This window comes from Rhynchophorus ferrugineus, unplaced genomic scaffold, assembly GCF_030347505.1.
Source record: "Rhynchophorus ferrugineus isolate W39M unplaced genomic scaffold, kcgeb_rfMv2 rfM3, whole genome shotgun sequence".
Lineage (NCBI taxonomy): Eukaryota > Metazoa > Arthropoda > Insecta > Coleoptera > Curculionidae > Rhynchophorus > Rhynchophorus ferrugineus.
In genome coordinates, this window is record NW_027472582.1 from 66,818,797 (window position 1) to 66,844,968 (window position 26,172).

General features: G+C 30.8%; 1 protein-coding gene across 9 annotated transcripts in view; it reads right to left on the reverse strand.

Annotated features, from left to right (window-relative positions):
* Nucleotides 1-26,172, reverse strand: part of LOC143193307 (G-protein coupled receptor moody) — a 65,166-nt gene that overhangs the window by 8,799 nt on the left and 30,195 nt on the right. For 6 of the 9 annotated variants that reach the window (XM_076399454.1, XM_076399447.1, XM_076399448.1 and 3 more), the window contains exon 2: nt 4,241-4,381. In XM_076399454.1, the coding sequence (XP_076255569.1) occupies nt 4,241-4,381 (141 nt within the window). Of the gene's footprint in view, nt 1-4,240; nt 4,382-25,593; nt 26,033-26,172 lie in introns of those variants that run through there. The other 3 variants (XM_076399455.1, XM_076399449.1, XM_076399456.1) reach the window with 3 other exon arrangements.

A 26,172-nucleotide genomic window follows, 5' to 3' on the forward strand; every position in this document is an offset into this window, starting at 1 on the left:
ATTCAATAAATAACGGTCATATTATGTAAACACAAACTGTTTCATTTCGATTTACCTCCATTCACCGAGCCACATCATTTACCCTAAAGTGGTGACCCCGACGTGATCTTTCGCAAAATTGGGTTTGGACTCGTGAATGGAGGGTACGTAGAAAATGGTGTATTTTACGTGACCGTTATATTTTTTTTGTTTCAAAATTTTAAATATTTTTAATTCGATTCGTTTTAAATTTTACCTTCAAGGTTCATTTTCATTTTATTCCGATTAATTTCATTATTTCCAATTCATTTTTAAAATTTTTTTTGTCAAAATTTTATTTCACAATCTTTTGGAATATTTTTACGTCACTGCTTAATCATCAGCGTCTCGGCTAAACATTTCTTTCGGCGCTATGTTTAAATCATAATGTCTTCCTTCGCTCGCCGTCTCCGTCATACTGGCAGATATTTTGATTTGAAAGGCTTTGGGCAGCTTCGGTCGGATACCGTCGTTATTTGTTTTTTTTCTGAATTAACCTAACGTATGTGACTACGGATTAGTCACAGAGCAGCTCCAGAAGCTAGGTACCGATTGCAGTCACCGTAGACTCGTTATGTCTTCGCCGAAGTACCAGAATTGCTAACGTCTCGTCGTCGAAGAAAATAAGCTACCACGTCGTCGAACAGTCGATCCTCCCACAGCGTCGATTACGGGAGCCCTGTCTGAAGAATAGCTTGTTTTCAACGTCGTCGATGGACCACATTCAAGTGCCAAAGCGACGATGATGCAACGGTATCTGTAGGACCGGAAGATATCAACAGCCGTGCCAGATCGCAGCCGTACCAGCCACAACCGTTTCGAACTATCATGTTTTTTTAAAGCCCATTTTACACAGCACATTTTGTTTGGTATATGTTTTTTTTTTGTATTTGATATTTCTTGCAAACATTTTTGTATTTTTGTTGAAGTAATTTTATGTAAAATTCTGGCAGGGGAGTATTGTAGCGAATTGAGGCATGTCGAATTTTACATCGTGGAATAACGGTCTACAAAATACCCAGAAATATAATCCCAGATGTTGAACACGGGCGGGGTGCCAATTGGAACCCGACACCGAATAGCTGGCGGCAACCCCGAGACGTTTATCTGGGATATTACTGAAGGGTATTTCGGTCATTCAGGGCTCAACCCTCGTTCGGTTAAGACGTGCCACCATCGACTGCCCAAGCCTCGTCTTCAGGTAACTCCGCTGCCATCCTTTTTTATCTTTGTATTTTTCTCATTTTTTATATTGTCAATAAATAACGGTCATATTATGTAAACACAAACTGTTTCATTTCGATTTACCTCCATTCACCGAGCCACATCATTTTACCCTAAACCGGTTTTCATTTTAGAGATATAAAAGTACTTATTTTCATGTTAATGATAAAAAAATAGTGTGGTAAGCCAAAAAGTTCGAATTTGATGAACTACACAACTTATTGGATGAAAATCCTCTCGAACTGACCTTCTTGAAGAAGTTTCAGGCAGTTTAGCAGTTGAAACATCCAATAGGAGGGGAACTGACGTGAATGGAATGATGACCCACGTCGATACTGAAACTATTACTGTAAATGCCAAAAAAACAGCACTATCGAATAACAGACGCAAAGTATCTTGCATGACGACTCTGGACCAGAAGTTGCAAATATTCTGAAGGATATGCTGTTGCAACTAGAATGGAAAGTTCTGCCACACCTAGCGTATTCACCATACACGGCACCTTCTGATTTCCTGAGGTACAAGTTTGAGTTTGAAGTCGGTACAAGCAACAAATTAGATTTGTTTTGTTCGTAATTTAATTTTGTGTATATGTCACAATATTATATTATTATTTTTGTATTGTTTGGGCTTGGCACCGACTTCATAGTGATAGTTGGTAGTAGTTAAAACAATATCGTAAATAGGTCAATAAGTTTAGGTAGGTATTAAGATAAATTGAGTGTATATAGTGGAATATAAAATACGTGTAGTAATATAAAATAAGTAGTTAAAATATAAGTTTGATTATTTTTTACTTTTTATTTATTGAGTTTCTTATATATTTAAGTTGGTTCAATTATTTTATAAATAATAAATACAATTGTATATTGACAGAAACATTATTAATATTTTTACCACGAAATCCATCTGTTGTTGGTTGTTGTGACTAATGACAAATTAAGAACTAAATGCTAAACCCAACCGTACACTGGACAATTATTCATCATCCATTCTACTTTATTGTAAAATGGTAAAGTTAAACTGAATAGGTATTACTAATCGATTGAGTTGACGGGAAAACAAAAGAGAAACGTACGTGATTCACAAATACTGTAAAATAGTTGAACGATGACTGTGCACCTGTTGCGGAAGCATCTAAAGGATCTTCAATGTCACGAAGAACGTCGATGTCGTTCGTCGAATAAACAACTCATTCCGTTATGACCTTCAAGTGTTTGTCACTTATCTTAAACTAAATAAACGCCTTAAGCGCGTGTTTAAATGTTAGTTTTCACTGTGATTCATAGATGTTAAAGACCGATTGCTAGTGTTTTTGATTAATAGAAAATCTAGATGAAAATAATTAATTGATCAATTTACATATTAATCGTCATAGCAAAAATGTTGCCTACCTTTTTGACGAACACGAAAGCGTCGAGATGAAATTTGGCACGATTAAACCTTATACAGAAAAAAAATTTTTTATTCCTAATATATTTTTTCATATATATTTATAGTTTCCTTTTACCAACTAAGGGTTTATCTGGACTGGATCTACAGTATGGCTTTGAAACTTGAACACTCTTATCGTCTTCAGTATATAAACAGGTCTTTCAAATCCGATGCTTATTTTAAAATCTACAGGTTTCTCACTGAGCTCGTATGAAATAATTGGTTTAAGATCTGACTATCAGTGTACAGTTGATAAACAAATCCTCAGAAGTAGATCACAATGATTCGAAGATGTCTGTCGCTTCTGAGACAAGATAGAATTTTTGTATCGAAGACTCAACGTCTAAACCAAGACACGGAATAACATTGTCCGAGATGGATCGCCAGCTATGAATTGATGACGATGATGATGAGCTTACAAGCGTTGGTTTCCAAAATTTTTCGATTTTTAATCTTGGTTTGGTAGTTAATAGTAAAGGTCTTCTGATACTTTAATCGCTTAAATTTAGTGTAGTTATACTTCATATTTTGAATTAACAAATATTATTATTTATTCAACGAACTTATTTCCTTATCGAAAATATCTAAAAGCAGTAGTGAACCTCGGATGAAGCGAAACACTTAAAAAAATAAATGTTGTTGTGCATGAAATGTTATCAGAGGAAGTTTGCGGTTTGGTCATATGTACTATTGTTCTCTTTAGAAAAGAAATAAGTGGTGTTTAATTCCATAGAGAACATGTGGTTTTGCCCATTTTCCGGATAAAGATACGAACATTAAAGTAACATGTTTACTACTAATTTACATGAAGAACTTCTGCAAATAATACAATTAAAATGCAGTGATATTTGTTACTAAGCAACAATATTAATATATATTAAATGGTACTTAATAATAAGTGTTTCGGTTCCGTGTTGCTATTTATATTGAACTCATTTAATTTCGACTACTTCAACACGTTTATGTCGACAAAATTTTTTTATATATAGGAGAGTAGCTGAAGCGTCAATTTATTAGTAATAGAGACGGTAAAAATATAAATAATTATAAAATATATTAAATGGCCACTAAAATACATTTACAAATACATTTTTCACCAGCAGAAAACTGGAAGGTCCTAGAAGACAATTCAAGATACATAGCGAAAATAATAAATATTTTCCAATCATGGAATCATTAGAACAATCATAATTTCAATAATCTTGATAGTAGGACTGTGAATAATTATAATGATTTATTATTAAATATTCTGTTGATAGTGTAGTCATATCAATGTTCTGTCATTATTTATTAGCTATGCATTTTTATTAGCTTTTTGCTACGCATCATTTTGCTAAAATATAAATATTAACGAAAAAATTATCTTAAAAAATTATTAAGAGATCTATAGTAGAACCACCCACTGTGTTTACCAGAACATGTCAATATTTCTTAACGAGAAAAATTAACTACTACTTAATAAATAATTACATCTATATTGGAACAATTGTTTTTGCAGAATGAAACCAAATTTGAAATTAACCATGACTATGAAGATATACATAGTTAGAAAATAATGTCTTACCTTGCTATAAATGCTGCTGCAACCGTTCGTATTTTAGAATGTCGAAGAAGCGCCATCAGGGTAAGCAAATTTCCTATGACACCCACTAGCATTATGATCACTGTAAAAGCACCGGCTATGGTCATCATCGGTCGTGAATATCTGGAACACGAAACATTCGTTGGAAAGAGCATTGGACTCAATTGGTCTTAACGGAAAACTAACAAAGAACTGACCGAGTGAAAAAATTATTCAAGTACAATTACGATATTTATCTCACTGATTGACGTAAAACCGCATTCAGTGATATGCTAGCGGTTTAGTAACATTTTGAGAAACCTGTCACTAACAGCAGTAATATTATTAGCTGGAAACATAGTTCTAAACCAAAAGAATGCGATAAAATATTAAAATAAATATTAAAAAATCATATTCCGCCTCCAACAACGTTAATTCTGCAATATTGACAAAAATAAGCGAGTAATTTACAGTAATTTAAACTTAATTTCACTTTTAACCACGAAACACTATCAATGACGACTGATTATCGATGACTCCTTTTTTTTTCGTTTAACAACGCGTTGTTGTAGACAAACATTGATTTTGTGTATGAACTGATAATATAAAACTGTCATGTAACATATCGCAAGCTTGAATCAACGGGGCTTTAGTAGAATCCCCCTATATTTAATAACTTACCCGTCGAATACAAAAAGTCGTCAAAACAAGTCAAATACGAATCATGGAATTCATTGGCGGAATATAGTTCTCACAAATAATAGTTCTATAATTAGTAACGTTTTATAAATATATTTTGGAGTAACAACAGGGATCATTAATATACCTAATTGATAAATAAAGAAAAAAATATTTTGCATGAATTTATATTCAAGGATTGTTTGTTCACATCAATTAATGTTATTAACACTAAACATAGTAATAATGACAAATAAGGAAAGAGTTAAAAATTGAAAAAAACTGAAGATCTCTAAAAATAAAGTGTTAATAACAGGAAAATAGGAAGGCAAGCCATTAAATAAATATACATAGAAAACACCAGAAAAACTATATAATTGTAGTGTCACCAATTGGAAAGTAGCGATTTTAATATCAATAACTCCTAGAGGACCAAAAAAATTCACTGATAATGAACTTGATGATAAAGACCTATTGGACGAAAACCCACTTGAATCTCTCAAAGAACTTTCAGTTCAGGCAACCTAGCAACCAAAAAAAAAACGAAGATTTTGTTACATATTGTGCCTAACAGTGAAAAGGAGATCTAATACAGCCCCAACCGCCAAAAGTAATAAGTTAGTACAGGAAAACTATGCATATCAACATCGAAGGTGTATATTTATACTATAAAGTCTTGCTGGTTATATGGAGATATCAGCTAGGTGTAATATATACAAAAAGTGAATCAACAGTGCTACAGATATCGACGCCAAATGAACGAATTGACAATTGTATTATCGCAAAGAAGACCAGCAATGGCGAATAACAGACACTAAACGCTAAGTTATATTCTTGCATGACAACTCTCCGCCAAAGTCTGCAAGAGTTGTGAAGGATATGCTGTTACAGCTTGAATGGGAAAATCTGCCTCGTCCAACATACACACCAGACATAGCGCCTTCTAATCTTCTGACTCGGAAAAAGGGGAAAAAGTTGTTGAAAAGTATGGAAATTATTTCAATTAATATATATTGAACCAATTTTTTATGAGAAAGTGAAAAACTCATCGGCATATATAAAAGTACCTAATAATTTTGCAAAATTTTAAAATTCAAATCAACTGCTATTTGATCAGATCATATAAGACTCGAAACTGTTCACAAAATATGAGTAAATTCTTATAATTCCTAATTTCTAGACTAGCATTCGATTTTTGAAAATTTTAATGTCAAAATTCCTTTCGAATTCAGATCCTACCTTTATTGCATTACGATTGATGAAATAATACAATCGTTTTAGCCAAATAGCCCAATAAACCATTTGAATTTCATACACCAATGTTTGTATTTCTATAATAATGTTAACAGTGATTGTAATGTATTGCAGCTATGACTAATGACAGAATCATTAGGTCATCTTTCTCTGACGTTTCTTCGCTTCGAAGGACTACTGTTTTTTCGTCTGAATCTTTTCGTTCTTTTTTTTTTTCCTTAAGATTTTCCTTAAGAAAGACTACTACGTGAGTTGGATTTTTGGTCTCTGATACGCTGTCGTGAACACGTATTTGGGCAACTAATCGAATCATTCATCATTCATCAACATAATCTTTACATCATACCAGAAAAGTACCTCTAGTAAAAATCAAAGTTGAACTCTTAAAGTGACACTATGGATAACATCAGAGTAACTTATGTAATGCATTACAGCATTACTACAGACGAAAGACTGTAAAAAAATTGGATATCCATAATTGGAAGAAACTCGTTAAAACATGGAAACAAAAGTACGTTCACAATCTGAGTCTCTACGCATATAGCTTTTAGCCTGCGTAGAAGAACATGTCCACCAGTGAATATCAATCATTGTCAACTCCTCCAAGCAGAGGATGTGAAATATCTTGGTATGCATTTAGATCGACGCCTAACCTGGAAGTAGCACATACTCTCTAAACGGAAACTTGGACTTAAATTATATCAAATGTATTGGCTCATCGGGCGCAAATTCAAGTCATCATTAGATAACAAGGTATTGCTGTATGAGCACACTCAGACCTATTTGGTCATATGAAATCCAATCCTACAACGAATGTAATTCAACGTATTTGTGTCAAATACTTCGAAAGAGTGTCAGTGCATCCCAATGTACTCGCTAATCAGCTAAATATGCGATGTGATAGTGAAGTGCGTAGACTAAAACGTTTAACACCATCTGATCTGATTATTGGACATATATAGACTTTAAACTAAGCTTTTGAAATAGACTAATTAATTAAGACAGTATTTTATACAGGACATCGCTTAATGAAATGATTTTCTACATGCCATGTGTATATAATATAAACACATAAAAATACTTATGCCTATTGGGCAGATTGTAAAACCACTAAGAGTAATAAAAAACAATCTGAATCCTTAGCCTTAAGGGCGTTTGCAATTCAAGGACAATTTAAGAATGGTAACTCGTAAATCATACCATCTAAAATTATGAGCATTTTTATATATAGTTACTTCAAGTACTATCACATTCATTTAATTTTTAAAACTTCATCATTTGTCTGTATATCTGTATATCTCGTTCAAAAAAAAACAAATAAAAAATATAGAAAAACTTCGAAACTATCCAGTTAACAATAAACGGAACAAAATCAGAAAAACTACTTATTCATTATTAGTAAATATATGACAGTTATGAGAAACCTCCTATATAATGGTGGTATTTAAATTTATCAGTAAATAGACGGATGTTGGGTCCAGGAAATTAACAATTGACGTAATGGAGCAATTGAATTGTGAATAATAAATTAACTGTGACAGTTCTGTTTGCGAAGGATATTTCTAAATATAAGTGACCCTTTACTTGCCCGACAAAAATAAAGTGTAATTAACACATCTGGAACAAACTGTTACTTGAGCTCGAACGATATTAATTACAACGAACTAACTTTAAAGATACATACAAGGAGACTTAAGAGAAAATAATAATAATAATAAAATTGTAATTAATTAATCAGTTTCAAAATAACAATAATTTTCAAACTGATTAAAAAAATAATTGAATCAGAAAAAAATGACAAGTTTACAAAAGAAATATATTAAAATCCAGTTTATTACCCAAATTATACTCACTGTAATTTTGGCTTTTCTCAAATCTCAATTATATAATAATTTAAGACTGTTATTGTCAGAAATAAAATGGAACATGACATAACAATGTTACTTAGTACATCGCATGACATATATTTAACATGTTATCTTCATAGTGATTTTACAATTTACATGTTCAACGGTACTTTCCTTTATAGTGATAGAGAACTCAGATTTCTTCTCTCCTGGTAAACTACAAATTTACTGTAGTTATTACAGCTGTTGTTTTTCTTGCATTTGCAAAATTCTAGATTCACAGACTATATTCTATATATACATGTCTAAATTTTTAAATTTATGTTTATATATGTTTTTAAACTATTTAATTATAACAACTATAAAAAATATTGAGAACGAAAAAAATATTTACATGTTGATACATGATTACATAAAATTGATGAAAGTTATTCAGTGGGCACAATCATGACAATCTTCCAGCTTTGATTTCAGGTTCACAGCTTTGCCAATTGGTCAAAAACTAATTTACGCTTTCGTCCTATGATATGGTCAAAAATGTAACTGGATATTTGATGATATTTACTTTTTCTTTACCTTTAACCATCGAAGAGGAAAAAGTTCAATATTCATATCAGGAGAAGTTTTTTAAAATATCACTAAATTATTAGAAGTCTATTAGTTTCTACAAAGATTCTTTTGAAACAGTCCGCTCTGAAACAGCTTCAAGCAAGCAGGAACCAGGCAATATAATATCACAAAAAGCAAGAAGTAAAAGCCAATATATAATAATATTTAATTATAAGAAAATTGATTAAATGGAAAGAGAATATATTGATTTATAACCGAAATTATTCCGATATATTTTGATCAGTTAATTGACGACATTGTAATAATGAAAATAACTAATAATTGTTAATAATGGTAAGTAATTAATTGAATATATATATATATATATATATATATATATATATATATATATATATATATATATATTCAACTTATTGATTTTTTCGGGTAAAAAAATTTGCTTATATTTGACCCCCAATATATTATAATATCTATAAATAATCAAAAAATAAAAATTAATGTACATGTGAAACCTTATCATACTACAAATACGAAGTTATATCAACATAAAGTGACTCAACAATCACCAAAAAGCACAAATGAATTTAAATGTTGCTAACGCTTTTACCATCATATTTTAAATAAAAACGTCATTTTCCTTTTATCTTTTATTTTGTAAAATACTAATTTTATTTACAAGTCATTATCATCACGAGAAATACTCGAAGACATATTTCCGTGGTGAATAGTATTTTTTACTGTAGGGGTCAATATACTTTATACATAAAACAATTAAAACGTAAATAAACAATTGAGCACTAAATTTAATTCAGGAAAATAACGTCTGTGTGTTCTAGTCCACAATAAGAATACGTGTCCTAAATAGAATTGACCGTATTTAAAGATTTGCTTTTTACAGTTAATTGTAATATTTTTTTTTAATTGTGTTGTATTAACCAACAATTAAAATTATTATTTCAAATAAATAATGGTTGAAATGGTCATTGTATTGGCGAATTATAATGCTATTAGTGCAAATAATTCAAAATGCACACACGATCTAGAAAGGCTTGGTTGGTGTAGTGGTAAAGTCGGCAGCACAGTCCACTTGCTGTTGCGATAGATAGTCGCGGTTTCTAATCCTGCTGGGATATGGTAGTAAATTTATGTTTGTGATTGTTTAACATTTCTGATTGTCCTAGATTAAAAGTGGAAAATCCGACAAGGAAAATTATCCCAGTTACGCCAGTAACCAGGCTGGGTAAGACCAGATATCTTCTGGGATTATTTCGAAAGTTGGTCTGTAGGTGGTTTGAAGCCTACGTTAAACAGTAGGTCCAGTCAAAATAAACCCTCGTTGGTAAAAAGAGACTTTAAAATATCTATATATAAAAACTAAAGCCTAACTTAATGAATTATGATGGAATTTAGGAGACTCGTATTATTTAGTAGTAAAACACGTATTATTTATATTTTAATAAATGAAACTTATCAAATTAAACACTAACATATATCATTTTCTTAAGTCAAATAATCTACTTATAATATCTAATATGACCTCATGAATGGCCCGTTCATTAAAAAGAAATAAATCCCTAAAACCCGTAAAGTAAAAAAGAGTTTCTCGTCAACGTGAATATTCAGAAATAAATTAAAATCAGTTATTTATAGATTTAAAAAAAAAACATTAATATGTATGACTTTTTAAGTTACATAAAATAATTTTCCCATTTGCCTTATTCAATGACGCTCAAAATGTCTATTTTTAATTGAAATCAAACCACAATTCCTTTTATTGTAGAAATTGTAAAAATACCCATTATGGCATTCAAGGAAACCAATGCGCGGTAATATCTGACTTCAAACCTCAACTTAACATGTACAAACGATTTACCGCAAATAACTTTTGAAAATTTGCCACAGTATTTATTTTATTCATAAATATAATCTTCACGTTTGTTACTATTCAACAGCGATAATTATTAATTCATTATTTCTCATTTGCATTCCAGGAAAATTAATAAGGGTTATACCTGGTTACTTAATAGGTTGAGAGAAAAGTAATTGCGGTTTTTCCTAATAGATGGCTTTAACGTCGCATATCTGTGGCGGCTTAGACAACCAGCATACTGTACGACGCGCAAAGCCCAAAATAAAAACCGACAACAACGAAGGGTATTTCTTCTTCTTATACTTTACACCGGCCGATTGTCAACTGGTGTGTTTGGCACCATCGCATTCGGCCGGGTATAAAATGAAATTACAACCCTCGGAAACTCTCTTTTCTCATTTTTCCGCTGTTAGAAGAAGTACCCCATATGTCCTTGTTTTTTACTAAGTTATTGTGTGGGTTGCATCGCATAAAACCCACATATCTCTAACAGCACATATCCATCATAGCCACACAATATATCCTCCAGAGGTTACAGAATAAAGTGTTGCGAGTCATCGTCGATGTCCCATATTACGTCTCCACAAACTAATTCAGCGCGATATCCTCTTTGAACACATAACGAGTACGATTCAAAGTGCTAGTGCAAAGTACCCTGAAAGTCTATTAGTGCATCTCAATGCACTGGCCAAACAGTTAAATGTGCGCAATGACAGTGAAGTGCGTAGGCTCAAACGTAAACTACCATACGAACTGATTAACAGATACATAGAGTGAGATATAATAATCTCTAAAACAAGTTAGAATAGTCTTTAGAATAAGTTAGGATAGACTTTAGAATAAGTTAGATCTAGAATACCTAGAAAAAAATTTAGATTATAACTTTGTACGGCATATCATTTACTGAAGCCATATTCTACATGTCAGGATACTTATATTGTCTAACGGAAATCATCTAATAATACTTATTACATACAGGCAGATTGTTGAAAAGATTAATAAAAAATAAAGAAGAAACTTCATTAGGAATTTCCTGAAACTCATTTTCGTGATATTTTGCGTTTTACCTTTTTAAAAGTGCAATGTAAGCTTATTGAACATTGTGCAGTATTTATCGTGATAAGTACTCAAGAGTTGTTCACATTCGTTCCTAAAAATTTCGAGTTAAAGATGGAACACGAATTAAGAGTGAAGCATTTAATGAACTAATGAAACCTACTACAATAATGTGCGAATATGATCAGGATTGATCCAAGGGAAGCTTGAGAAACAGTTGCAAAAGTAGTAGTGGCCACTAAGGAAGATGATGCCGGAAAATAATTTCACATAAGCTTATGGAATCGTAATCAAAACAATTAATTCGACTGTCCATCGTTGCACTTATTGAATGATACACATTCGCCGAGGAAATTACCCTATTCGATTACCATTTGGAGGACACAAGGTCTTTATTCTCTTAATGATGTAAAGATTGTTTGACTCTAAGGGATTTATGAAAATTAATTGGTTCAGGTGTTCACCCCGAAATCTCAAATGTCTTACTACGGAATAATGGTTTTACTACAAAAATAGCAGGAGTGTGAAAGTGGTAGTGATACATCCACTAGTTTCTTAATTTCATGGATTCTGCTATTTTATGTATTCTGTAAAAACCTTTTTCTGTAACTATCTTTTATTCGTCTTGTCTTCTCTTTGTTTTTCCTCATCTACTCTATCCCTTTCCTATTTTCCGCTCTTTCTCAGCTTTCTTCTTTATCTTCTAATTTTCATTCACCTTTTTTCGAGATATATTAAAATTTTAATATTATATATAGATATAACAATATTAGGTGCGATATAAACACAAAATGAACATTGAGGCAGAATAATATACCACAGATGGATAAAAAAGAAGAAAACCTGCAGACAAAGTTTAGAAGAAGTGCGAAGACAAATATAGAAAAAGAAATAGAAGAATATTTGGACATGCTTTACTATTAGATCTTTGGTGGGGACAAAAGGATTTCTGGAAAATACAGAAAGAACAGAGAAAATGCAGATATGTACTGAGCAAAACCTTGGAAGAAAACGTGAATAGCGCAAGTAAGATGGAAATGACACAAATGAAAAATAGATAGATAGAGAGGATTGACTGTGAAGAGAGAAAATGAGCACGAAATGAAGAATGACGAGTACCAGTAAACAATTTCAAAAATTTTTGATTTAGGCTATGTCTAAATGTTAATAAAAATTAACTGGTAAACTAGAAATAAAGGATAAAAATAATAAGAATAATGAAAATAAGGAATAAAGTTAAGGAAGATAATTAAAGTGACTTTATTAAAGAGACAATGAAACGACTTCACAGCAAAATGTTTTCCTTACAGGTGCCTATAACGGAAATTTAAATTGACCAAGCAATTTACTTGAATGGCCGACTTAACCACATCTGGATGTTGGGCAGAGCAAAACTTTTCTCCAGAGTCCCCTATTGAGTTATCTCTCTACTACTCTATGGTAGTGGTAATCTTTTGTAGTTGTGTAGTGAACTACAGTAACTATTAAATACACTGAAAAGTTCTGCTAACATTTATTTTATTAAAAACTAAGTAGTATTTCTAGATAAGGGCCAGATAAGGAGGAAGTTATGCGACAACGACTAATAATAATATATTATTAAATTAACAAAACATGTATTATTTTTACCCTCATAATAAAGTTATTTGTAAACATGAATTTGCATTCTCTTAAAATCCAATTTGAAATATATTTACAGTATCTTTTCTGATCGATCGATATACATGTTTATAGCTCTCCCTATAGGCGAAAAAGCGAACTGAACAATATTTACAAATTTATTTTGAAGCCGAGCTTTGCAACACTAAATTAGTTTTGCAAAGGCCGGAAGCGATGATTGTCGAACATAGCCAAGTCCGGACTATAGGGTGGATGCATCGACATTTCCCAGCCAATTTATCTTTCAAAGGGATATGTGTGAACTAACGCGTTTGTAATGCTTCTTAACCGCTTATGTCAAACCCATTAGTTGTAAGACACAGTAGAAAGTTAGTTTGGTCACCGTCAAAGTTATGGCGTCTGTATTTTGGGATTCGCATGAAATAATTTTCATTGACTACCTTGAAAAAGGAATGACCATCAACAGTGACTATTACATAGCGTTATTGGACCATTTGAAGGACGAAATTGGCGAAAAACGGCTGCATTTGAAGAAAAAGAAAGTGCAATCAGTGAAAACGTTGGCAAAAATCCAGAGTCCCCTATTGAGTTATCTCTCTATTACTTTATGTCTAGGACGCTGACTCAAGAGAACCAAATCCTGTAATCTTTTGTAGTTGTGTAGTGAACTACAGTAAGTATTAAATACACTGAAAAGTCCTACTAACTTTTATTTTATTAAAAACTAAGTAGTATTTCTAGATAAGGGCCAGATAAGGAGGAAGTTATGCGACAACGACTAATAATAATATATTATTAAATTAACAAAACATGTATTATTCTTACCCTCATAATAAAGTTACTTGGAAATATGAATTTGCATTCTCTTAAAATCGAATTTGAAATATATTTACAGTATCTTTTCTGACCGATCGATATAAATGTTTACAGCTCTCCTTAGAGGACATTTAAAAATAACGTACCCTGATAAATTAGTTGTATTTGTGCTGCATATGCACCAAAGATGTTTCCAGTTTATTAGAACACTTACAGTTTAATATATCGGCATGGGTTTTATTGGATTAATTGGTGCTCTAACGTGTTTAGTGGCGACTCTGAGTTGAAATTTTAAACCAGAATACAGCTGGGTATTACAGAGGCGGCGAACTATACCCGCCGGATCATTTTAACAAATACAATAATCTATAATCAATATTATGAGAACTAGTTAACTAAATACCAAAATACTAATTAAGATAATGCGTCTGAAATGGGTTTAGTGATACGTATGACAAATCCGTGTTCCACTGAGGTTAAAATAACTTATGATTCATCGGTTTTATTAGATACAACGGGAAGAATATGCGGGACCTTTATCTAATATTGTGATTTAATTTCCATTTTTCGAAATGAACATTTAATCTACAAGTAAATAAAAAAACAAATAATATGTCTATCGTGTTTAACAAATAAATGAGTGCATAAGATAAATATACACGCTATTATAATTAGAAAAATATAATAACAAAAGTTTTTTTCATCAAGGCACATATAATCTTTTTTTTTGTTAAGTTGGTAGGCATCAATAATTAATAACATTATCTTGCAACCATCCCCAAAAGTGCTTTTTTCACTTTTTAACGTCAATTGAAAAGTTCTCAGCCTGACACATAAATGGCACTACTAGAGTTAAATTCATATGATATTTAGTTAGCACTAACCCTCAAAAGATTCTTGCATAAATTTGACAGCTGTAGGATCATTAGTTTGTGAATTATAGAATTTTAAGTGAAGTAACCTTTATTATTGTGAAGTTTAGACGTGGTGAAATGAGCACCGAAGACGGAAAAGAGTTTGTTACCGACAAAAACATTAAAAAAATCCATAAAGTGATTTTAAATGACCGTAAATTGAAATTGAATGAAATTGTAGACACTCTAAAAATATCAACTGAACGTGTACATTATATCATTCACGAATATTTGGGTACTAGAAAGCTCTGTGCAAAGTGGGTGCCACGCGAGCTCACTTTTGAACAAAAACAACGACGAGTTGATGATTCGGAACAGTGTTTGAAGGTGATCAAGCATTATAAATCCAAGGTTTTGCGTCCATATATGACAACGGATGAAACATGGCTCCATCATTTCACACCGAGTCCAATCGACAGTCAACCGAGCGGACTTTATACGATGAACCCGCTCCAAAACGTGGAAAAATGCAACAGTCGGCTGGCAAGGTTATGGCGTCTATATTTTGGGACGCACATGGAATAATTTTCATTGACTACCTTGAAAAAGGAAGGACCATCAACAGTAACTCTTTCATAGCGTTATTGGACTATTTGAAGGACGAAATCGCCAAAAAGCGGCCGCATTTGAAGAAAAAGAAAGTGCTGCTTCACTAAGACAATGCGCCGTGTCACAAGTCGGTGAAAACGATGGCAAAAATGTATGAATTGGGCTTCGATTTGCTTCCTCATCCACCGTATTCTCCAGATCTGGCCGCGAGCGACTATTTCCTGTTCTCAGATCTCAAAAGAATGCTCGCTGGAAAGAAATTTTCATCGAATGAAGAGATGATCACCGCAACTGAGGCCTATTTTGAAGCAACGGACAAATCGTACTACAAAAATGGTATCAAAAAGTTGGAGGGTCACTATAATCAGTGTATCACCCTAAAAGGGAATTATCTTGAACAAAAAAAACTAATTTTATCAAAAAAATATGTTTTACTATGGTAGGCCGGGAACCTTTCAATTGACCTGTTAACATGTGTGAAAAAATTCAACAAAGATGCTGAAAAATCGTTTAGCACAATCGGAAGTTGCTTGTCGGCTTCACGAACACGAAAGTGTTGGGGTTAACAAACATTGTTTCGAACTCTAACGCTCAAAAAACACCTAAGAACAATTGGAGGTCTTATTGATATCACCAACTCATTGTTTCGTGTATTGAAATTAATTTTGGGCTGTCACAAAAACACTCTGTATTTTCGATAAAGAATATCTTGTGGGCTTTTAGAACCATTACTTTGTCATTATCAAAATATCCACAAGGATGCCACTAGAGATAGATTTAAGCATTGAATAATTAAAGCAGTGAAGCCTGATTGCTGGTGTCATTGAGATGATCATTTAATGTTAGTTTTTACAATATTACCTATACATAATTAAAATCATCCATGCTCAGTACGGAATTCCAATCCTCGACCTTTTTAGAAACAAGACTAGCAGTCTAATCTCTTAGCCACATAAATAAAAGTGTTAAAATAAGTAACAATATTTGCTCTTAGCTCAGTTTACTAAATTATAATATAATGATGACATAATGTATCAATAGAAGATATCGAGACCAAATGATACTAAATTACGAACAATATTATGATTCACTCCATTTAAAAGTAATGAAATGTAATGAAACGTAAAATCTCGAAAAGAAACCTCAGTCTTTGACACACAGATACCCACACACTTCACCAAGACACTTTGGTAAAGCACACGTTGCTTGTTGGATGTAAACTTTTTACTGCCAAACCTTTATATTTACCAATATATTGAATTAAAATTATTTCATTTACCAGAAAAAAATCGCCTAAAAATATTCATCGCTTGTAGATATAAAAAATAGTTTGTTAAGTCATTGAACCTGATGAGTAAAACCCTTTAGGTCAGAGATTTATATCTACCAAATAATCCAGACATTTTTTCATGTGGTTATTATTTATTTTTGTCTTCATCTTTGTGGGGAACAAGCCTTCTGAGAACAGTTTTATAATGATCAAATCTTTATCTTTAGTTATCAAAAAAATTATTTTTAAACAGTCAGAAGGTTTGTGATATTTTGATATTTAAATATTTAAAATATAAATTTCTTTACACTAACTAACGTTTCTGTAACTAATTTTTATATACCAATATAATTTAGGACAGAGTTCATTAATTAACAATGATAATTACTGCTAATTATTACGGGCACCCTTATAAATTACCTGCACCCTGCCAAATAAAATTACTCGGTATCGATAATAATTAGCATTAACGAATTCTAATAATAATTAAATTTACATTTAATTATTTCTATTTACATAAATATTACTTAAAGAAATCGAAATAAAGATTAAGTTTAAATTAAATTAAAAATTCGACATCGATTTTTCGAACTAGAACTTGAACTCTGTATGTAAGTACCAAGGCAATATAGGTGAGTCATTCCGAGAGAAAGTATACCATCACTGACCAAAGAATTTCTTGAAATTTATGAATCAAACGTGTGTAATTCGATGATCGCAAGAGGAAGTGTGTGATTAAACAAATAAATATATCAATGCCATCAGAAAAAGACCATTCAAACTATATATTAGTTTCATAGATTATTATTGTGCTATTTCTAATTAATCTCTATTTTTGACCCGTGCCACGCCACTGATCGAAGTCTTTAAATTATCGCGTCGTCACATGCACCACACATGTAGACAATAAGATCACACAAATTAAAAAGAATCACAAAAAGTGGAAATGACGAACCCGTTAAGTTTTGCTAGTAAATGGTGGACTCGCTTTATCATAACAAAATATAGAATACGCACTGTCCGTTTCTTAGTACGGGCCATATGTTTATTTATTTTTACGTGTTTGATAATAACAGGTAATGGGTCGTGGAAAAAGTAATTTCGGTTTTATTTCAAGTTTTTCTAAGTTAATTTAATCATATCAATTTCAAACAGTAATCAAAGACTCATGTGTCATTTTGATCGATGATATTTTACTACTTTTTTCTGGTAAAAACATAATTCCATTACTGTGGAACATTTAATATATATATATATATATATATATATATATATATATATATATATATATATATATATATATATATATATAGGCGAAAAAGTGAACTGAACAATATTTATAAATTTATTTTGAAGCCGAGCTTTACAACACTAAATTAGTTTTGCAAAGACCGGAAGAGATGATTGTCGAACATAGCCAAGTCCGGACTATAGGGTGGATGCATCGACATTTCCCAGCCAATTTATCTTTCAAAGGGATATGTGAGAACTAACGTGTTTGTAATGCTTCTTAACCGCTTATTTCAAACCCATTAGTTGTAAGACACAGTAGAAAGTTAGTTTGGTCACCATCAAAGTTATGGCGTCTGTATTTTGGGATTCGCATGAAACAATTTTCATTGACTACCTTGAAAAATGAATGACCATCAACAGTGACTATTACATAGCGTTACTGGACCGTTTGAAGGACGAAATCGCCGAAAAACGGCTGCATTTGAAGAAAAAGACAGTGCAATCAGTGAAAACTTTGGCAAAAATCCACGAATTGGGCTTCGAATTGCTTCCACATCCACCGTATTCTCCAGATCTGGCCCCCAACGACTATTTCCTGTTCCCAGATCTCAAAAGAATGCTGACTGGGAAGAAATTTTCGTCGAATGAAGAGGTAATCGCCGAAACTGAGGCCTATTTTGAAGCAAAGGGCAAATAGTACTACAGAAATGATAAAGAAAAATGGGAGGTGTTTTACTATGGTCGGCCGGGAACTTTTCAATTGACCTATTATATATATGGCCTCAGCCTTCAGTGTCGTCTTGTATCGCCATTCAACAAACCGCCTCTCCATTCCATAAAATAGCGTTTCAAACTAAAATAAAAGTTTTTGTTATCTTGAACCTTCTCAAAACTTTTTTCAAAATAAAAAAATAATAAACCTGATCTACAAAAACACACTGGCTGATTTTGCCGCTTGTCATAGATGACTTAAACCATTTCGGTTCCAATAATCTGATGTAACGTGTACAACTGTGGGCATCAGTTATTTGGAAACGTTTTTCAGAGGATTTGACACAGCTTTACCTTGTTTCATACAATAAAACGTAAAGAAAATACCCATCAAGCTATTCGTAACATAAAACAGCAATTATCAACAATATCCGGCATTACTATGTTCAGACAATATACTGTAGTTTATCCCCATAAATAAAGCGACAATCATTTAAATTTATTCAATATAGTTGGAATTTCTTGGAAAATTATGTAAAAATCAACACATGGTACACTCTATATACACCTATATTATTATATCTCCCTTTAATATACATGAATAAATAAACTATTTTTATCAATGATTAATCAAAAACAGTCGCTCATTCATTATTTTTTCGAACAATTGAATATTACATAAAAAGTTATTTGTTTCAGGAGTTTGACATGACGATTTAAACGCAAACCTTGAAGAGCGGTCAGTCAGAACGCTAAACATCGAGTAATACGTATAATTGAATTGCTACTTTTGTTGCTAAACTCGCGGTAAGGACGATCATTAATTATAGGACTAGCCTATCGAAATTATTTGGTATAGTTTCGAATAACATTGTTTTTAGATGAGATAAAATAATTGGGATGATGACAAATTACTTGAAAATATATTATTATTGTAGGATATACAATTTTCTATTTTAAGATTTTACGTCACTAGTAAAGTAGACAAGGTATTAAATTCATAATACGTTTTTTCAAAAAATTAGTGATATATAATAACTATATTTCCTAAAATCAACCTGGAACAAAATAAGGAAATAACGGTATTATGACTGAATATCTGGTACTGTCACCATTCCAATTATTAATATGACTGTATATTGATTGAAATATATATTTTACCTTAGAATAGTTATATGTCTTCGTTTTGATGATTAAGTAAAACCTTGGCTTTTCCAATTATCGTAGAAATATCCATAATGCATTAGGTATTTTATAATAACAACATCAATTTGTTAGGCCAGTTGCCTTGTGATGTTTGTAAATAACATATAGAATTATTGATTTAATATTCCTAAGCAATGAAAAAATTTAGTTACTCATATATTTCCTTCGATAATATATATTTTAGATATTTTCATGTACTTCCACGATAGCTATTAGTGAAAATGCGAATTATCGATGTAAATAACTGTTAAACAATCTAAACTAACTTTTAAATTCGAAAGTTTTGACAACTCTACATAAAATAACACTATCCTCATCGTCAAATATGGTTCCAGCAACTTAAAAATGATGATTTTGATATGAATAACAAAGAACATCCTGAATAACAAAAAATACTTATTGGCGAAAACCCAACTTTCAAAATTTTTTAAGACGTATTAGATTTTGAATCAACAGTTTCCAAAAATTCCAGAGATGCGATGGACAAGATCCAAAACTGAATATTAAGAAGGCAAAAGAAGAATAGATTTCAGTAGCCGAGGAAATACGCAAATGGGTCGATAATTGTATCCCTGCCAAATTAATATCTTGCTTTCAATATGGCATCACCATGTTGCCAGAAAAATCGGAAAAATGTATACAAAATGATGTAAATGTGTTTTAATTATAATATAATGTACCAATTTTTCTCAATAGAAGCCTATTTAAAGTGAACAAATCATCAGAATACATTTGTTGATCTGGACTGGTCTTGAAAAGTCTTGGTCTGGTGATGAACAGCCCAGCCATTCAAATCTGCAGTTAATTCAACTAAAGAAGAGATTTCTACCTTTCATTAGTCTGTAGTTGATGTTTATATTGTTATCCCAATTTTATAACCCAATAGGTATAATGTTTTCTCTGTTAATTATTTCAATATTTCTCTTAAATTTATTTACTTTTAATGTCTTTTACATTACTCAAACTTTAGAATGTCTAGATTTTCATCAAATTTCTAGGTACATCACATTCAAACAAACGTAGTATCTCATATCGCAAATAGGAACTACCAATAATCTTATAGATCGAGAAAAAGTATATTTTCCTCTCTCTTATTACAGATCCTTCAACATAACCTACAAAAGAACAAATATACATGATTCAATGAATGAGTAAATTTACACAATTCAGATTAACCGAAAATTATACATAAAAAATAAACTGACAATGAAAATTAAAAATAAGAAACTCTATCACTTTAATTACGTGTAGTTTTAATTATCCTTAATGATATTAAAATGTAAGCTTCCAACAGTGAATGTTAAGCTTCCGGCAATTTAAAACATTTTTTATTTCTAGACGCCGTAACCCGAAAACTTAACGATAGCTTCTTATATCATCAACAGTGTGATTACGAGATACTAAATGAATGACTATTAATAGAAACCATAGGAAATAGTATTCAGAGGAGAACGAAGAAGAGTTAAATATATTTAAGATTATTTATCAACATCATTTAAAACTATATTTATCATCATCATTAAAGCTATATTTTACCAACAGCTTTCCTTTCAATGTAAGCTGTTTAAGGTTTTTTAAATTTAATTTAAAACATGTAATTTTTCCCATTAAACCATTCTTTTCTAATATATAAATAGAAAATAATCACTGTCTGCCAATCATCAAATCTGCCGAGTGGACAAGATGCTCAATAGTGTCCTAATTTGCTCTTTTAAAATATTGACTTAGATTCATATGTATACAACTTAAGACAATATTTGTTTGCAAACAATCTAGTGTTGTTCCTTGATCGATACCTGGTTAATGCCAAAATACCGAAAAGTTGCTTCTGACTTTTTTTAACACACATTTGTGTTTTTATCATCAACAACGATTAATAGCAATTAGCATTATTAGCCACATTATGGGCACATCATTCATATCAAAAACAATTATTAAAATGTGCTACATCCAGTTGGTTGACGCCATAGTTTCAGAGTTCAAGAACCAATTGATTATCGAGGATATTTTCGCTGAAATGGTAATATCAAAAGGACTATATACATCATTTAAACAACTGATATTCTGTCCAGTTCGAAGATAAATACAATTTGTGATCTATTTCAATGATTGCTACTCATTTAGTAATATATCTTTTGTAATATTTGGCATCTTTATATATTTTATACATTTTATCAAGACTCATTATATAGAAGATTATTAATGATGGAACAAGCAAACTGAATACTTTAGTATAACGATATTATCTACAAATTAATGTATATTGATCACGTACGTGCATGGTTGAAGTAGCACGTAGTAATTTATGTTTTATTATTTTTATTCCAATGACACACTAGCTTTATATGGACATAACCTGATGCAAATCTGCTTGGATCAGATATAAAATCACACAACACGATTATTATATAAAAATGCTATACTATATCGAAGAAATTGAGGTTATTTTATATGCCTATACATGGACTGAATTCAGGACATGTCCTGAATACAATTTAACAGAAAAAGGTAAATGAATAGAAATCAATTTATTTGTTAATAATAATTACAGTTCTATGTGTGACTGTAGGCATATTGCTTGTTTTCAGTTAATTTGAATTGTAGTCATAACATTAATGGCTTTCTGTAATGATGAAATCAATTGTTCGTTTAGATAAAGCGTTTGAATATTCCTAGACTAAATTACAAGTCCTTAATGATAATTACTGTTGCCAAAATTATCAGAAAATCTACAAACAAAAGTATAAAAATGATGATATTTTCTCTGCCTTTATTGGATTTATATATAAATATATATATATTACTTACTTAAGTTAAAACAAAATAAAATTATTATGAGACAATTGAAAGAAACAACTCTTTTAGCTTAACAGCATATATATATATATATATATATATATATATATATGTATAAATAAATGTATAAATAAATCTACTTCAAGCATATTTTGTAATATTTATTCATTCTTTCTTTTTTAAGGAGTTCTGCTGCAAGAAGTGTAAGCCTGGCAACATTAGTTAGACTATATTTCCTATAATATTAATATGAAATCTATGAAATACGCGATAAAAATACTGCTTCTGATATACTGTATAACTTCAGAATGTCAATAATAAAGTAATAAGATTGTAATATAATACACGGTCATTTACAAGATAGACGAGGACAGTTACTTATTACATTATAAACTTATAAATTGTCATAATAAACACATCCTGATACAAAACTTGCTACAAAAGATAAATATCAATGAACTAATACTAATAAACATTACAACAAAGTACCAGCTATAAAATATAATGACCTATTAACTACTACTAAATAGATTAGATTTCAAGACAACAACATGTTAATAATCCCATGTGATTCATATCATATAAGTACTACAAGTTCTCATCACTAAATACACCAAAAACAAATAAACAAAGATAATATTACGGATGCATGCATAAGAATCACTAGGAGTCTAGAGGAAGATAATTATATTTAACGTCTCACTTTTTCTCTTATTAATTTTATATAAAATAATAATTAGTGATATGTCAATAGATAATATATTAGTATTAAATTGACTGAATTATAGAATATTAAAATTGAAATAGTTACGAAACAAACTTTCAAGATATTGGCTTCTATTTATAAATCGATACGGGTATCAAATAAGTAAATTTAGTAGCACAACAAAAATATCTTAAGAAACGCTTATGTTGACATTATCAATAATAATATATATCAAATAATAATTACTTCAAGAGCTTTCTAAATAGTACGTATTAAGAACTAAGGTTTGATTTTCGTAGATTTTATATGAAAGGAAATATATTACCAGTAGTATTTTCAAAAAAACAGTTTGATTTGGGTAAGTTTTTTTATGAGTAGACTATAAACTCGTTAATTAATCAGCTTAAAAAATTAATAAATTCAGGTTCAGTTAGGCATGATAAACATATGAGAAAGATAAACAAAAAATAATGTAGAAATATATAGTTGTTTCAAATTAATAAATTTTTATAAGTTTTCTGGGAAAAAAAATCGATCAAGCAATATAAAACAATATCTTTCTCAAATCATTTAAATTATAATAGATTAACAAAGTCGTTTGAAAAAATCATCAGCTAAAACACCTATATAATAACAGATAATAGGTATTCAAAATTTTAAATTGATGTAAATTAAACTTGAAAATTAATTAAATATGTTTTATAAACATATAAATGGGTTAGGTCAATATCAACATAAGTCGCGTTTTTTATAATTTACCAAGAAAATTAAAAACAGAAAATCATCTTTAAGGGGACAGGACAGTCCTCCTATTGTTGCGACAGTCGTGGGTTCGAATCCTGTGAGAGTGGAATGGAGATATTTTATGTTTATGATTGTAATTGTAAATGTCTTTATAGGAAACAGTGAACGCCAGTAATCAGACTGGGTAATCACGGATGTCTTCTAAGATATTCTTCATACATCTTCCTTATAAAAAGTCCTCCAAGAGAGGGGCCTAATTAAATTTCTATTGAAGTATGTATATATAAAATTATCGGTAAAATATCGGGAAAAAAAATGCCATTATACCCTTCAATCAATATATATAAAGTATGAGTCATTGATGCAAAAAAAACAAAAAATTATCAATTTTTCTATTATGTATATATATAGAGCGATACAGACAGAGAGAGAGAGGAGGGGCGAGAGAAAGAGAGAAGCTCAATAATAAATATATATTTTTTATTAAGCAATACATATTTATTATTTTTGTAAATATATATTGTTTCAATAATAAAAATTCTTTTGTTGATAACAAATTAGTATTTATTTAATAAATATTCATTATATTTGTTTTGAAAATTTTCAATATGAGATCAGTCATTTATTCTAGCAAATGTATAGTAAAAGAAAGATTAAAATTGAGAAACAATTAACCTACAACACAAAAAACTATAAGAGATAGTTAAGAGGGAATTTTTTGCGACACACTGTGACAATTCTTCCACATACATATATCCAAAAACGCAGACAGACAGAGAGAGAGAGAGAGAGAGAACATCATAAAAATCATTAAAATATAACACTATTAAAACCAATAACTTTTTACTATTCAACCTTATATAAATTACTATTATGGATGGTAAATTATCTTTGTTTCAAAAATATTAATTATATATGTTTGATCAGAATCATCACTAGTTTCAAATGTTTAAAATTTTGAGAGAATTGACAACAAAACTATAATTAAAGAAACGAAGATAAATACATATATATATATATATATATATATATATATATATATATATATATATATATATATATATATAGATTTGTCTTGAATATTTTAAATAAGTTATCAGAATTACCTTTTGTTTCCAAAATGAGAAATTAAAGATTAAAAACAATTAACAAAAAATCTTATAATTAATTTAATTTTTAAACTAGATTAAAACATAATTATTTAACTACAGCACTAAAAAATGTAAAGAGAGACAGAGAGAGAGATAGGGAGAAACAAGGAAAGAGAATTAAAAAGATAACAAAAATTTACATCAAAAAATTCAACAGATTATTAAAATATTTTTGAAAATTCCTTATTTTATTAAACAATGCTATGTAAATTGAACTTAAAACGAATTCTATTTGCATTATTCATCAGGATCGTAATTTTTTGAGATTTATAGATGAAGAAAAATTAAAAATTGAGAAAGAATTAACGACAAACAAACTTATAATTAATCGAGTTGTTAAAAACATTTAAAACAGGGGTACCTACCGAACCAACTCCGAGAACTGCGATCTCTCCACAATATCCATATCGATAATGTATCAAGAAATAAATCAAATCAAACCGAAGGAGATGAAAAACACCAAAAAAAAACGGAACACAGAAAGAGCGCGCGGATCGGTTATCGTTCGGAAAAACGCACGAAACAGTCGCCGACTGCACCGCACTACGACAACGACAAGGGTGCTCCCTTGGGGCCTAATCACCCACAGGATAGTTAAAAATTAAAACTAATTGAGGCTAATAAAAAGCGTCACCCAGCGAACTCCAAACAACTAAAACCGCGTCGAATGGACCGAACGCAGTCAATTGTCATTGTGGCGCTCCCGGTGACCGTGCGTCCGTTCGCTAAACGGCGACTTAGTCATGTGGAGTCATTTGTTGTTATTCATCGGAAATTTAAAGAGCCGCACAAGCGAACGCCGTCGACTGAATTCCCCGATAGTTCGTACGTCTCGTAATAGTATGAAAATATGCCTTCGCTATCGATTACGACAGAATAATTAGTCGGTTCGGGACGTAATTTCGCGCTCAGTCGAATATACCCATCGAATTAATTAAGTTTTA